Source organism: Pecten maximus, chromosome 4 (genome assembly GCF_902652985.1).
Source record: "Pecten maximus chromosome 4, xPecMax1.1, whole genome shotgun sequence".
In the NCBI taxonomy this organism is placed as follows: Eukaryota; Metazoa; Mollusca; class Bivalvia; order Pectinida; family Pectinidae; genus Pecten; species Pecten maximus.
The window spans coordinates 2,985,036-2,999,112 of record NC_047018.1 but is presented as its reverse complement, the minus strand read 5'-3'; the positions used below and the strand labels follow the sequence as shown (position 1 = coordinate 2,999,112).

Sequence of the window (14,077 nt, the reverse complement as noted above, 5' to 3'; positions counted from 1 at the left end):
AACTCGGTCATACAAGCCTGGCATATAGGTGTATTGTAGTGTGGACATCTCATCACACCCTACAAATTACATAAATTACATTGTTTGTGGTATTTTGAGGTTATAAAACTTAGATTTTGAGAAATTGATATAAAATCTTGAATTTTGAGAATCAGTTTTTGTGAAATTGTATGTACACGTGCACTGTATATACCCGTACACCGGAAATTGCTACCAGCGAAGCGAAACTGCTGCGTGGACGCTGTCATACACACGTAAGTTTTTCAATATTTTTCATACTTAGATATTTTTAAATTCGGAATCGTTTAAGTTGATCAAGCTTATAATACTCGCATGCCATAGAACCTCCGTATGCGACATTTTCTTTCAAAACATGCTGCCTGGTACCGCTAAATGTAAAGTGATAACATCAACAGGCAATGATAATTCAGTATACCGCACGTTTACTTGCATGTTTGACCAAGTTAAAGCTTTGAATCGTTGCGTTATAACAGAAAATAAAATGACAGCTGTACGGCAGGTTGATAACTCGCCTTAAACCGATTGATCAAACTTCCGTACACCTGGTCATTTTATTTTTGTGTTTTGAAAGAAAATGTCACATACGGAGGTTCTATGGTATGAATATTTATACGCCGTGTAAAAATATATGATAACAACATTAAAAAAACTTGCGTGTGTTTGACCGCGTCACCCAGCAGTTTCGCTTCGCTGGTAGCAATTTCCAGTGTACGGGTATACACAGTGATGTGGAGGAATTGAGGTATGTTTTGGCACGAAAGATAACTTTGAGTACATGAGATAGTCCTACATCTGGGAAAGTGAGACAGTCCTGTATCTGGGGACGTGAGATAGTTCTAAATCTGAGGACGTGAGATAGTCCTGTATCTGGGAACGTGAGATAGTCCTGTATCTGGGGACGTGACATAGTTCTGTATCTGGGGACGTGAGATAGTTCTGTATCTGGGGACGTGAGATAGTCCTGTATCTGGGGACGTGAGATAGTTCTGTATCTGGGGACGTGAGATAGTCCTGTATCTGGGGACGTGAGATAGTCCTGTATCTGGGGACGTGTGATAGTCCTGTATCTGGGGAAGTGAGATAGTCCTGTATCTGGGGACGCGAGATAGTCCTGTATCTGGGGACGTGAGATAGTTCTGTATCTGGGGACGTGAGATAGTCCCGTATCTGGGGACGTGAGATAGTCCGGTATCTGGGGACGTGAGATAGTCCAGTATCTGGGGACGTGAGACAGTCCTGTATCTGGGGACGTGAGATAGTCCTGTATCTGGGGACGTGAGGTAGTTCTGTATCTGGGGACGTGAGATAGTCCTGTATCTGTGGACGTGAGATAGTCCTGTATCTGGGGACGTGAGATAGTCCTGTATCAGAGGACGTGAGATAGTTCTGTATCTGGGGACGTGAGATAGTCCTGTATCTGGGGACGTGAGATAGTTCTGTATCTGGGGACGTGAGATAGTCCTGTATCTGGGGACGTGAGATAGTCCTATATCTGGGGACGTGAGATAGTCCTGTATCCGGGGACGTGAGATAGTCCTGTATCAGGGGACGTGAGATAGTCCTGTATCTGGGGACGTGACATAGTCCTGTATCTGGGGACGTGAGATAGTCCTGTATCTGGGGACGTGAGATAGTCCTGTATCTGTGGACGTGAGATAGTCCTGTATCTGGGGACGTGAGATAGTCCTGTATCTGAGGACGTGGGATAGTCCTGTATCTCGGGACGTGAGATAGTTCTGTATCTGGGGACGTGAGATAGTTCTGTATCTGGGGACATGAGGTAGTCCTGTATCTGGGGACGTGCGATAGTCCTGTATCTGGCGACGTGGGATAGTTCTGTATCTGGGGACGTGAGACAGTCCTGTATCTGGGGACGTGATATAGTCCTGTATCTGGGGACGTGAGATAGTTCTGTATCTGGGGACGTGAGATAGTTCTGTATCTGGGGACGTGAGATAGTTCTGTATCTGGGGACGTGAGACAGTCCTGTATCTGGGGACGTGACATAGTCCTGTATCTGGGGACGTGAGATAGTTCTGTATCTGGGGACGTGGGATAGTCCTGTATCTGGGGACGTGAGATAGTCCTGTATCTGGGGACGTGAGATAGTTCTGTATCTGGGGACGTGAGATAGTCCTGTATCTGGGGACGTGAGATAGTCCAGTATCTGGGGACGTGAGATAGTCCTGTATCTGGGGACGTGAGATAGTCCTGTATCTGGGGACGTGAGATAGTCCTGTATCTGGGGACGAGAGATAGTCCTGTATCTGGGGACGTGAGATAGTCCTGTATCTGGGGACGTGAGATAGTCCAGTATCTAGGGACGTGAGATAGTCCTGTATCTGGGGACGTGAGATTGTCCTGTATCTGGGGTCGTGAGATAGTTCTGTATCTGGGGACGTGAGATAGTCCTGTATCTGGGGACGTGAGATAGTCCTGTATCTGGGGACGTGAGATAGTTCTGTATCTGGGGACGTGAGATAGTTCTGTATCTGGGGACGTGAGATAGTTCTGTATCTGGGGACGTGATATAGTCCTGTATCTGGGGACGTGATATAGTCCTGTATCTGGGGACGTGAGATAGTCCTGTATCCTGGGACGTGAGATAGTCCTGTATCCTGGGACGTGATATAGTCCTGTATCTGGGGACGTGATATAGTCCTGTATCTGGGGACGTGAGATAGTTCTGTATCTGGGGACGTGAGATAGTTCTGTATCTGGGGACGTGAGATAGTCCTGTATCTGGGGACGTGATATAGTCCTGTATCTGGGGACGTGATATAGTCCTGTATCTGGGGACGTGACATAGTTCTGTATCTGGGGACGTGATATAGTCCTGTATCTGGGGACGTGATATAGTCCTGTATCTGGGGACGTGATATAGTCCTGTATCTGGGGACGTGACATAGTCCTGTATCTGGGGACGTGAGATAGTTCTGTATCTGGGGACGTGAGATAGTTCTGTATCTGGGGACGTGAGATAGTTCTGTATCTGAGGACGTGACATAGTTCTGTATCTGGGGACGTGATATAGTCCTGTATCTGGGGACGTGACATAGTTCTGTATCTGGGGACGTGATATAGTCCTGTATCTGGGGACGTGACATAGTTCTGTATCTGGGGACGTGAGATAGTTCTGTATCTGAGGACGTGTGATAGTCCTGTATCTGGGGACGTGGGATAGTCCTGTATCTGGGGACGTGATATAGTCCTGTATCTGGGGACGTGGGATAGTCCTGTATCTGGGGACGTGAGATAGACCTGTATCTGGGGACGTGACATAGTTCTGTATCTGGGGACGTGATATAGTCCTGTATCTGGGGACGTGGGATAGTCCTGTATCTGGGGACGTGAGATAGTTCTGTATCTGGGGACGTGAGATAGTCCTGTATCTGGGGAAGTGAGATAGTCCTGTATCTGGGGACGTGAGACAGTCCTGTATCTGGGGACGTGAGATAGTTCTGTATCTGGGGACGTGATATAGTCCTGTATCTGGGGACGTGACATAGTTCTGTATCTGGGGACGTGAGATAGTCCTGTATCTGGGGACGTGTGATAGTCCTGTATCTGGGGAAGTGAGATAGTCCTGTATCTGGGGACGTGAGACAGTCCTGTATCTGGGGACGTGAGATAGTTCTGTATCTGGGGACGTGATATAGTCCTGTATCTGGGGACGTGACATAGTTCTGTATCTGGGGACGTGAGATAGTCCTGTATCTGGGGACGGGAGATAGTCCTGTATCTGGGGACGTGAGATAGTCCTGTATCTGGGGACGTGAGATAGTTCTGTATCTGGGGACGTGAGATAGTTCTGTATCTGGGGACGTGACATAGTTCTGTATCTGGGGACGTGATATAGTCCTGTATCTGGGGACGTGATATAGTCCTGTATCTGGGGACGTGATATAGTCCTGTATCTGGGGACGTGAGATAGTCCTGTATCTGGGGACGTGAGATAGTCCTGTATCTGGGGACGGGAGATAGTCCTGTATCTGGGGACGTGAGATAGTCCTGTATCTGGGGACGTGAGATAGTTCTGTATCTGGGGACGTGAGATAGTTCTGTATCTGGGGACGTGAGATAGTCCAGTATCTGGGGACGGGAGACACTCCTGTATCTGGGGACGTGATATAGTCCTGTATCTGGGGACGTGAGATAGTCCTGTATCTGGGGACGTGAGATAGTCCTGTATCTGGGGACGTGAGATAGTCCTGTATCTGGGGTCGTGAGATAGTCCTGTATCTGGGGACGGGAGACACTCCTGTATCTGGGGACGGGAGATAGTCCTGTATCTGGGGACGTGAGACAGTCCTGTATCTGGGGTCGTGAGACAGTCCTGTATCTGGGGACGTGAGATAGTCCTGTATCTGGGGACGTGAGATAGTCCTGTATCTGGGGACGTGGGATAGTCCTGTATCTGCATGAGGGGGTGAGGTATGTTTTCGCACGTAAGGCATCTTTGAGGACGCGAGACAAATGTGATGAAATGAAATAGATATGATAACGTGAGTTATCTCTGAGGATGTGAGATGTGATTTAGAGCACGAGTTAGCTAGTGAGGACATGGTATATATGAGTGGACATATGTTTTACAACGTAGGTCAGGTCTGAAATATAGCTAGAAGTATAGACAGATTTCAACTGCCTTGTTCAATATTGAGGAGTGTTCGAACCATATCACACTTTCCTTTAAACCATTGTTATATAACAGTCGTTCCTGCAAAATTGAGTTATTTTACATTACAGTCATTCTTGCTATTGACATTGAGTTATTTTACTTGCTATATGCAGTTGGCTCTGACGCCAATATTAAGGCTAGCTCAAATGTTGATTGGAAATGGAATTTAACACGCAAATAAGAAAAGAAATACATTATCTTAGCTACCATACATTACTGGGAATTTGAAGTGTATAGGCTAACGGTGATTTGAATTTCCATGGTCTTCCTATGGTCAACATTGCCTTCTTCACGCTTTGTTTAAACTTTTATGACCTATATCTGAAATTTAAATAAACATGACAATTTATTTACAACTATTGATTATTTATGTATACGGTTCATGAGCTGTAGGTATACCATGCCCACATCGATATACCGGATCTTGTCTGTGACGTCAATGATAAAAAGTTCCTTAGTTGCCTTGGAAACGTGATTATGCTGTCCGTATTTTGTTATTTATGTATGACTACAGTGTATAAGTACGGCCGATCAGGTATATATAAACCAGACAGGTGTCACTGACTTCCATTTTCTGTGTTATTGAGATCAGGTGACGGAAGTCTCTCGATAGGAAAAATCTTGTATGTCATCATCATCATGAGAGAACAAAGAAATTAATAAGTTTCTCATTGTTATTTGGTTTACTTTTTAGTAAATAGCCTGGATAAAGGAAGTTGTGACGTGTAAAATCGGACATTTCCGTGATTATAGAAACTGAAAACCTTCAAACGAACACACATACGGTATAGCCAGTTATTTTCGCGGGGATGATATTTTCGCTGTTTCACGGGTCATTGGCGTGGCTGCGAAAATTTGATCCGTGAAACGATAAGACAAAGGTAAATAGTATCCACAAAATATACTGCACGTGTTCGACGTTTGGAATTCAACATCAGGATCAAAATTTGCGAAAATTAGATATGCCTGATCGCGAAGTTTTAATTCTTCAAAATTTTAATTCTGTCGTATCCAATAAAAATCGCCAAAATTTTGAATCGCGAGAATCAACGGCTATAGGGTATGTCGGCCACCAAACTTTTACACTGAGGTTTAGATACACTAACAACATATAATAATAGAACGACAAAATCGAATAATATAATGATGAAAATCGAATAATATATTGATAAAGTCGAATAATATATTGATAAAATCTATTGATATAATGAAATATCAATTAATATATTATTTTAAGGTCATGTGTGACAGCTATGGCGTTCCATAGATATTTCCTGTGATCTTATATCTATATACTACTTGCTTTTCTCCTTTATATCTGTAACGTGCACCTGTTCCGCCCAAGTGTCTCCTGGGATAAGCTGTGCCTTCAGCGCACATGACTGGTTCATTCACAATCGGTATTGAATCGGTAATATTTACAATGTACAATGGATTAATCTATATGTTATATATAAGAACAGATAAAATGATCGTGCCGCTTGCCACGGAACCTCACACAATACAAGTATAGCAATGAAAGCCAATGTCGCTCACACACGCCTACCGCGCGTGCTCTTGTTGGGCACCGGGTGCCGTGCGCACCGGCAATGATCAACCAAGCACGCCTAGTGCAAGTGCTCCCTGCGCACCAGCAGCAGTAATGGAAGTGCTCCCGGCACTTGATACGTTACATTGTCTACTTTGCGCACCGGCTCAATTGCTCCCGGCAACCTCGCAGTGGCTTCCTTGCGCACCAGCTTCCTGCAGCGCACCAGCCCCCGACTACCTCACGACTAATGGTCACTTATTCAGCGACCACCAATCGCTACAACACGAGAGGCTTCTCAGTCTCTCGACAAAGACTTCAGTCAGAATCACGCCCATTCAATTGATTTGAACCTATCTCTAATTGAATGGTACATATCTCTAATTGAATTGAACCTATTTCTCATTGAATTGGGATGTGCTGCTCGATCGTGGGTATATTGTTACGTCAGTATTCTATGGTGTGATTTGTATGGGTCAATCAGTGAACGACCTCTTCATCAAAGATGGTATCCGAGTTATTCGTGTCAGGGTCCATCCTCGTATAAACCATCACCTCCTCATCAGACGACATTGTTGATTCTGAAATGTCGTCATCTGGTACGAGGGGATTAGTCTGTCTCGTCTGCCTTGTCTGAACAGGTCGTTGTCGTCTTTGAACAGGTGCGTGAGCCTTAGGACGTCCGGGCAGGAAGCTGATATGAAGTAGAAAGTTGCGATTGATGGTTCTGATCCTTCCTTCACCATCCTGGAATACTGGTACGTCCTCGTTTGGTTGGGCTGTGACTACAAATGGTCACTCTTCTCATTTATCTGCTACCTTGTGTGTATCCTCGAAGGCAACCTTGACCAGCACTCTATCTTCAACGTTGACGGCAGATCCTCGCACCTTGCTGTCATAAACCTTCTTCTGGTGGGATTTGGAAAGGTCGGAATTGGAATACGCAAGAGCGTAGGCACCTGTGAGTCGTTTTCTTAAAGATTCCACATACAAGGTCAAGGTTCCTGGCATCTTCGCTAGCCAAGGCTTCTGATTACGTTACACTACACGAACCCTTGGCGGATATAGTCGTGTTCAAACCGTCGCGCCCTGGAATCCCAGGGCATCCAATCAAATCGCGTTTTACACTCGGGCTTGGTTTCGCAGTAAACAAAAATTGCGGCACCCAGTACAGAGCTACAATGTCGACTATGTCATGGCATTTTACCTATATACAGAGACATGCAATCTTTAGGGGAACATTCGCAGTGTTTGATAAATCTATTTAAGTCATTGATCACATATCTCATCGAAATGACACAAGCCTCCATGTGTGTTTGTTAACATCACAGATGAAGTAAATCGGTAACGCTCGTTTTGATTGGTCGAAAATTTCATGCGTGAAGGGTTGTAATTTCGAATCTCCGCTAGAGGGCCAGAACTGACGCCTATATCCGCCAAGGGTTCGTGTAGTGTAACGTAATCAGAAGCCTTGGCTAGCGAAGATGGGTTCCTGGTGGTTTGCTCGTAGGAACTCCAAAGGTTAAATCTTCTGGAAGTCGTGGCCTTCTGCCTAACATAAAAAAAAGTACGGGGTCTGTCCTGTTGACTCTTGTTTGGTACAGTTATATGCAGGAACCAATGCTGCGGTGTTTGATTTCCAATCTTGTTTCCGCTTCCCTGTAAATGTTCCAAGCATCCCAATTTAAGGTACGATTAAACCTTTCACATAGTCCATTTCCCATCGGGTGATATGGTGTTGTGTTCGATTTCTCTATTCCTGTTAGCTCAAAGAGTTCCTTCATCAGACTGCTCATAAAGTTTGGTCCTTGGTCAGTATGTATCCGGTGCGGCAGACCGTAATAAACAACGAAGTTGTTGAAAAACACTTCCGCCGTGGTACGAGCTTTCTGGTCTCTAGTCGGTACTGCAACGGCGTAGTTTGTGAAATGGTCGGTGCTAACTAATATGCTGTCCATCTGTTGACTACTCTACACTTACAAAGTCCATACACACTAACTCAAGAGGCTGGCTTGTCCAGATGTTTGCCAATGGTGCCCAGGAGTTGATTGGAATCTTCATCCGGATACATCTATCGCAGTGCTTAATCCACTTCTCCATATCTCTTCCCATGCCAACCCAGTAAGAATTGTCCTGGTGACCCATCTGGTCATAAACCATGGAAATCACTATGACAACCTGACAACGGGGCAACACTTGAGTAACAACTGGTTCTCCGTTCCGCATAGCCTCCTTGCAGAGATTCCTTCCTCCACTTTCAGTTTGTGAAAGTTCTTCAAGAATACTGAATGCTCTTGGGTGTTTGGTAAATCTTGTCGTTGTGGTCTGATACCAGCATTCACAATAGGTATCCACAAAGAAAGCACATAATCTTGTTCTTGGGCGGAAATCGTATCGAACACATTGGTATCATCGGAGTCACTGATGGTTTAAAGGGTTGCTGCCGACATTAAATAGCGTCGATGAGTGGCGTACTCTGCATAGCGTTGTTGATCGCCTCTAGCATGTCATTGGTGATGATACAGAGCTTGTCACTATATTCCAGTAGTGGGTGACGTGACATGGCATCAGCATCTCCATTCCTAATTCTTGTGCGATATAATATCTCGAAGTCAAATCCTCCCAAGGCTGCAACCAATCTCAGTGATGTAGCGTCAAGCTTGGCTGATGTCAACACGTATGTAAGTGGGTTATTATCCGTCGGCACTGTAAAGTGTCGTCCGACCAAATAACTTTGAACTTTTAAGTAACGGCCCACTTCAGTGCAAGAAATTCCAGACGATGAGCTGGATACCTGGTTTAGAATACCCTCTACTTGCGTATGTAATGTGGTCCTAGTCCCAATGAAGACGCATCAGTATGGACTTCAAACGGTTTGCTCTCTGGACTGAAGACAGGGTAACCAATGACTGGATGTCCACACAACACAAACATGACTTCAAGGTTGTGAAGTCTTCCTCTTGCTCATCTGTCCATGTCCATTCCTGAGCAACTTGGCTCTTCGCTGTCTTTCCGTTTTTCCCGGTCTTCACATGTGCTGGCATCAATATTGTCAGAGGCTGGACTAAAATTCTGAATGAACTGGCGATAGTACCCAACGATTCTAAAACTAACGTACGTCCTCAGGATTCGTAGGTCGCTATCTTGTCGGGGTCTGGTTCTATGCCATCCCTCTGAAACCACATGCCTGACATAATTTACAGTTCTCTTGAAAAGTGAGCATTTGTCTGGTAAAAGCTTCAGGCCAGCATTTGCTATCCGCTGCAACACATGCCTCAGATTGGGGAGATGGTCCTCATAAGTTTTGGCAAATATGAAGACGTCAATGTACACATAGCATATCGTAGCGTGTAATTCACCCATGGCATCTTCAATTAATCACGGGTAATAGCAGAGGCATTGGCTAAACCAAATGGCATGCCATTATATTTCCAAAATCCTAAAGGCCCAATGGTGAAAGCTGTCCTCTCCTTATGATATTCAGCAATCTCTACTTGGTGGTAATCAGATTTCATGTTGATTACTGAAAAATAACGATTCCCAGCCAAGGAGTCCAGCATCCAATCTATTCGTGGCAAAGCATAAGCATCCTTTACGGTTCTTTCGTTGAGTTGTATTCTACACACATTCTGAGAGCTCCCGACTTTTTTCATACAAGAACAACCTTTGGAAGTCCAGGGGGATGTGAACGACGGATTATACCTGCTGCCAACAACTGCTGGAGGTAACTCCTTACTTCTACAAACATAGTAGGAAGAATCTTTCTGCAGAGTTGCTTAGATGGTGTGGAATCATCCAAGTCAATCAGGTGCTTGACAGTATCAGTATGACCAATGTCTGTGTCACCTGTGGAGAAACTAGATCTAAATTCTTTCAATAGCTCTTTTTTCCTGTAATCTGGCATTTAGATGCATAACTTTCAGAGAGGAGTTAAAGCGACACCATGACAGACTGGCAGTAATAAGATGTGCACAGGAGAAATCCGTCACCATCCGTCCAAACACAGATGTTATCATTCAGGGATTTATAGATAAGCCACTTGTGTGTCCACCTGTGTGTGCTATTGTGCAGTCCACTCCAGGATCCAGAGTGCCCGAGGATTTTGATATAGCACCACATTCCAGTGTTTATATCACGTTTTCTCCAAAATGGACGGCTTCCAACATCGATTCTGTGGTTAGAGATAAGGCTTCTTCTCCTGTTGATGCTGTTTCATAGTGCTGAAATCTAGTCAATTTTGTTGATTATTTCCTTTATTTCTTCAAGCTCCGTTCTAGAAGCTGATTCCTTGTCTTCTCAACTGCTGACTTTGCCGAATTTGTCGCAGACTGTTTCCCTCTTTCTTCTACTCTCTCTAAGTGGTCTTGTTCTACACGACGGATAGCAATCCGCAACTGGTCAAAATCTCCTGGTAGGTTATATAAATGTCCAGTGGCATCCTTCAGTCTTCCAGTCAATCCAGACGAAAACACTCTCCTCAACATAGAGTCATGTTTGGCTAGGGATATATGATTAGCATCAGCAGACTTAGTGAACAAATCCTCCACCCTTAACTTCATCCTGACACGGTTTATGTTGGTTCCTGTCTGGCACTGAAGAACTTCGCCAACAGCATGATTGCCTGGTCCACTATACCAAAGACACTATCCATTTTGGCTAAGATATTCTGTAGTCTAGCATCAGGTGGGAGTCTGCACCGAACCCTAAGCGCTTCACCCTTAAGGTTATTCCTGATTGCTTGGGAAACTGTCTGTGGGGTGGCCTTCCTTGATGAGGCATTCCACCTGGTTCCGCCATACATCATAGGTAGCTTCCTTCTTCTCATCTCCAGAGAATGTGGAAATCTTAGGAAAATGCTGCATACATGTAGCTGAAGATATATACTTATGTCCACGCTGATCCTGGACTGCCGTCTTGGAATCCGGATCCTCTTCTCCTTGTCTAGCCAATTATTGCCTAAAATCCTCTAATGAATCCACCTTAGGCTTGACGTTCATAGACTTGATGAAATTAAATTAATCAATCATGCGCTCTGTACTAGTATTATGTACAGTTCATAAATAACAATAGCTAAAATGTGAATAAAATGGGAGGGCAATAACTCCCTATATATCAACCTCCTTAGTGAATAGACACAGGAATAGATCAGTCACTGAAGAAATGGTGGTTGGAATAAATAGAATTCTCCTTCAATGTTTCAACAACATCGCTTCTGTATTTGCTTCGTTGCTTCACTTTTATCTATCACAAATGGAAAGATGTCAGATCCACAAACCGGGGCCAGGTCCTAGGTTATGTCAGATCCACAAACCGGAGTCAGGTCCTATGTTATGTCAGATCCACACACCGACACCAGGTCCTAGGTTATGTCAGATCCACACACCGGAGTCAGGTCCTAGGTTATGTCAGATCTACGCACCGAGACCAGGTCCTGGGTTATGTCAGATCCACACACCGAGACCAGGTCCTGGGTTATGTCCGATCCACAAACCGGAGTCAGGTCCTAGGTTATGTCAGATTTACACACCGAGACCAGGTCCTAGGTTATGTCAGATCCACACACCGAGACCAGGTCCTGGGTTGTCAGATCCACACACCGAGACCAGGTCCTGTGTTATGTCAGATCCACACACCGAGACCAGGTCCTACGTTATGTCAGATCCACACACCGGAGCCAGGTCCTGGGTTATGTCAGATCCACAAACCGGGGCCAGGTCCTAGGTTATGTCAGATCCACACACCGAGACTAGGTCCTAGGTTATGTCAGATCCACAAACCGGAGTCAGGTCCTAGGTTATGTCAGATCCACACACCGGAGTCAGGTCCTAGGTTATGTCAGATCCACAAACCGGAGTCAGGTACTCGGTTATGTAAGATCCACAAACCGGGGCCAGGTCCTAGGTTTTGTCAGATCCACACACCGGAGTCAGGTCCTAGGTGATGTCAGATCCACACACCGGAGTCAGGTCCTAGGTCATGTCAGATCCACAAACCGGAGTCAGGTCCTAGGTTATGTCAGATCCACACATCGAGACCAGGTCCTAGGTTATGTCAGATCTACAAACCGGAGTCAGGTCCTAGGTTATGTCAGAGCCACACATCGAGACCAGGTCCTAGGTTATGTCAGATCTACAAACCGGTGTCAGGTCCTAGGTTATGTCAGATCCACACACCGAGACCAGGTCCTGGGTTATGTCAGATCCACAAACCGGAACCGGGTCTTAGGTTATGTCAGATCCACAAACCGGAGTCAGGTCCTAGGTTATGTCAGACCCACACACCGGAGTCAGATCCTAGGTTATGTAAGATCCACACACCGGGACCAGGTCCTGGGTTATGTCAGATCCACAAACCGGGGCCAGGTCCTAGGTTATGTCAGATCCAAAAACCTGGGCCAGGTCCTAGGTTATGTCAGATCCACAAACCGGAGTCAGGTCCTAGGTTATGTCAGATCCACAAACCGGAGTCAGGTCCTAGGTTATGTCAGATCCACAAACCGGAGTCAGGTCCTAGGTTATGTCAGATCCACAAACCTGGGCCAGGTCCTAGGTTATGTAAGATCCACACACCGGGACCAGGTCTAGGTTATGTCAGATCCACACACCGAGACCAGGTCCTAGGTTTTGTCAGATCTACACACCGAGACCAGATCCTGGGTTATGTCAGATCCACAAACCGGGGCCAGGTCCTAGGTTATGTCAGATCCACACACCGAGACCAGGTCCTGAGTTATGTCAGATCCACACACCGGGACCAGGTCTAGGTTATGTCAGATCCACACACCGAGACCAGGTCCTAGGTTATGTCAGATCTACACACCGAGACCAGATCCTGGGTTATGTCAGATCCACAAACCGGGGCCAGGTCCTAGGTTATGTCAGATCCACACACCGAGACCAGGTCCTGAGTTATGTCAGATCCACAAACCGGAACCAGGTCCTAGGTTATGTCAGATCCACACACCGGGACCAGGTCCTAGGTTATGTCAGATCCACAAACCGGAGTCAGGTCCTAGGTTTTTTCAGATCCACACACCGGGACCAGGCCCTAGGTTATGTCAGATCATCATAATGAGTTCCAAGGGAAACAACATGGGATATCAGGTTGTCTTAAATTTTGCTGGCCTGTGCCAACTGTTGTATTTTTTTAACTCTTATAAATGATGAAATATAGGTAAGAATGCATATGAAAAACGGACCATTTGTAAATATTTGATGTGTTTGAGTTTCCTCTCATCAACTGATGCCAACCAAAAAAGTCCCTTTATACCTGAAGCAAACACAGAAGTCAAAGAAAAAGGCACCGGACTTGCTTCGTGCGGTAGATTTATTTCGCGCTTTGTGTGTGCATCCGTCGTGACCATGCGCACAAGAAGCTAGCGGGGAATATCGCACTTCCAGACAACCGAGAAAATTAGTCTTTAACAAAAACATCAATTTCTCAATTTCTGAGGTTTTTAACAACAAAATTAATAACCGTCGAGATTTGGTTGGAACATACTGGTGAACATGGCGCGATGACATGCTTAGTGCACCAGATTACAATAACACGTACATTAGTTCAGCTAAACCCTGTGTCGAACCTCACTTTTATCAGTATACCTGGCGGTAGGGTCGACCTGTAAAAATCTACATTTGCTTTCATACCTTTGAATAAAACATATATATATTTATATCTTAAACGGTATTACTTTCTTGATGATGCATTCGATGATTTATTTTCTACACAATAACAATTTTAACATATTACACACTATAATGTGCGTCAGGTTGACCTTATGCTAACCCCACAGAAAATAACTTCCTTCTTCAGTGCCTGATAAAATGTCGTAGGCCGTCTTATCATTGTAC

At 45.1% G+C, this 14,077-nt stretch overlaps 1 protein-coding gene across 1 annotated transcript; it reads right to left on the bottom strand.

Annotated features, from left to right (window-relative positions):
• Window positions 1-807: 807 nt before the first annotated feature.
• On the bottom strand, window positions 808-4,478 carry LOC117324844. The gene is made up of 3 exons (XM_033880673.1): window positions 3,972-4,478; window positions 2,922-3,788; window positions 808-2,838 (listed from the first exon to the last, which is right to left on the bottom strand). The coding sequence occupies exons 1-3, from the start codon at window positions 4,476-4,478 to the stop codon at window positions 808-810; spliced, it is 3,405 nt and encodes a 1,134-aa protein (XP_033736564.1).
• Between the last annotated feature and the right edge of the window lie 9,599 nt (window positions 4,479-14,077).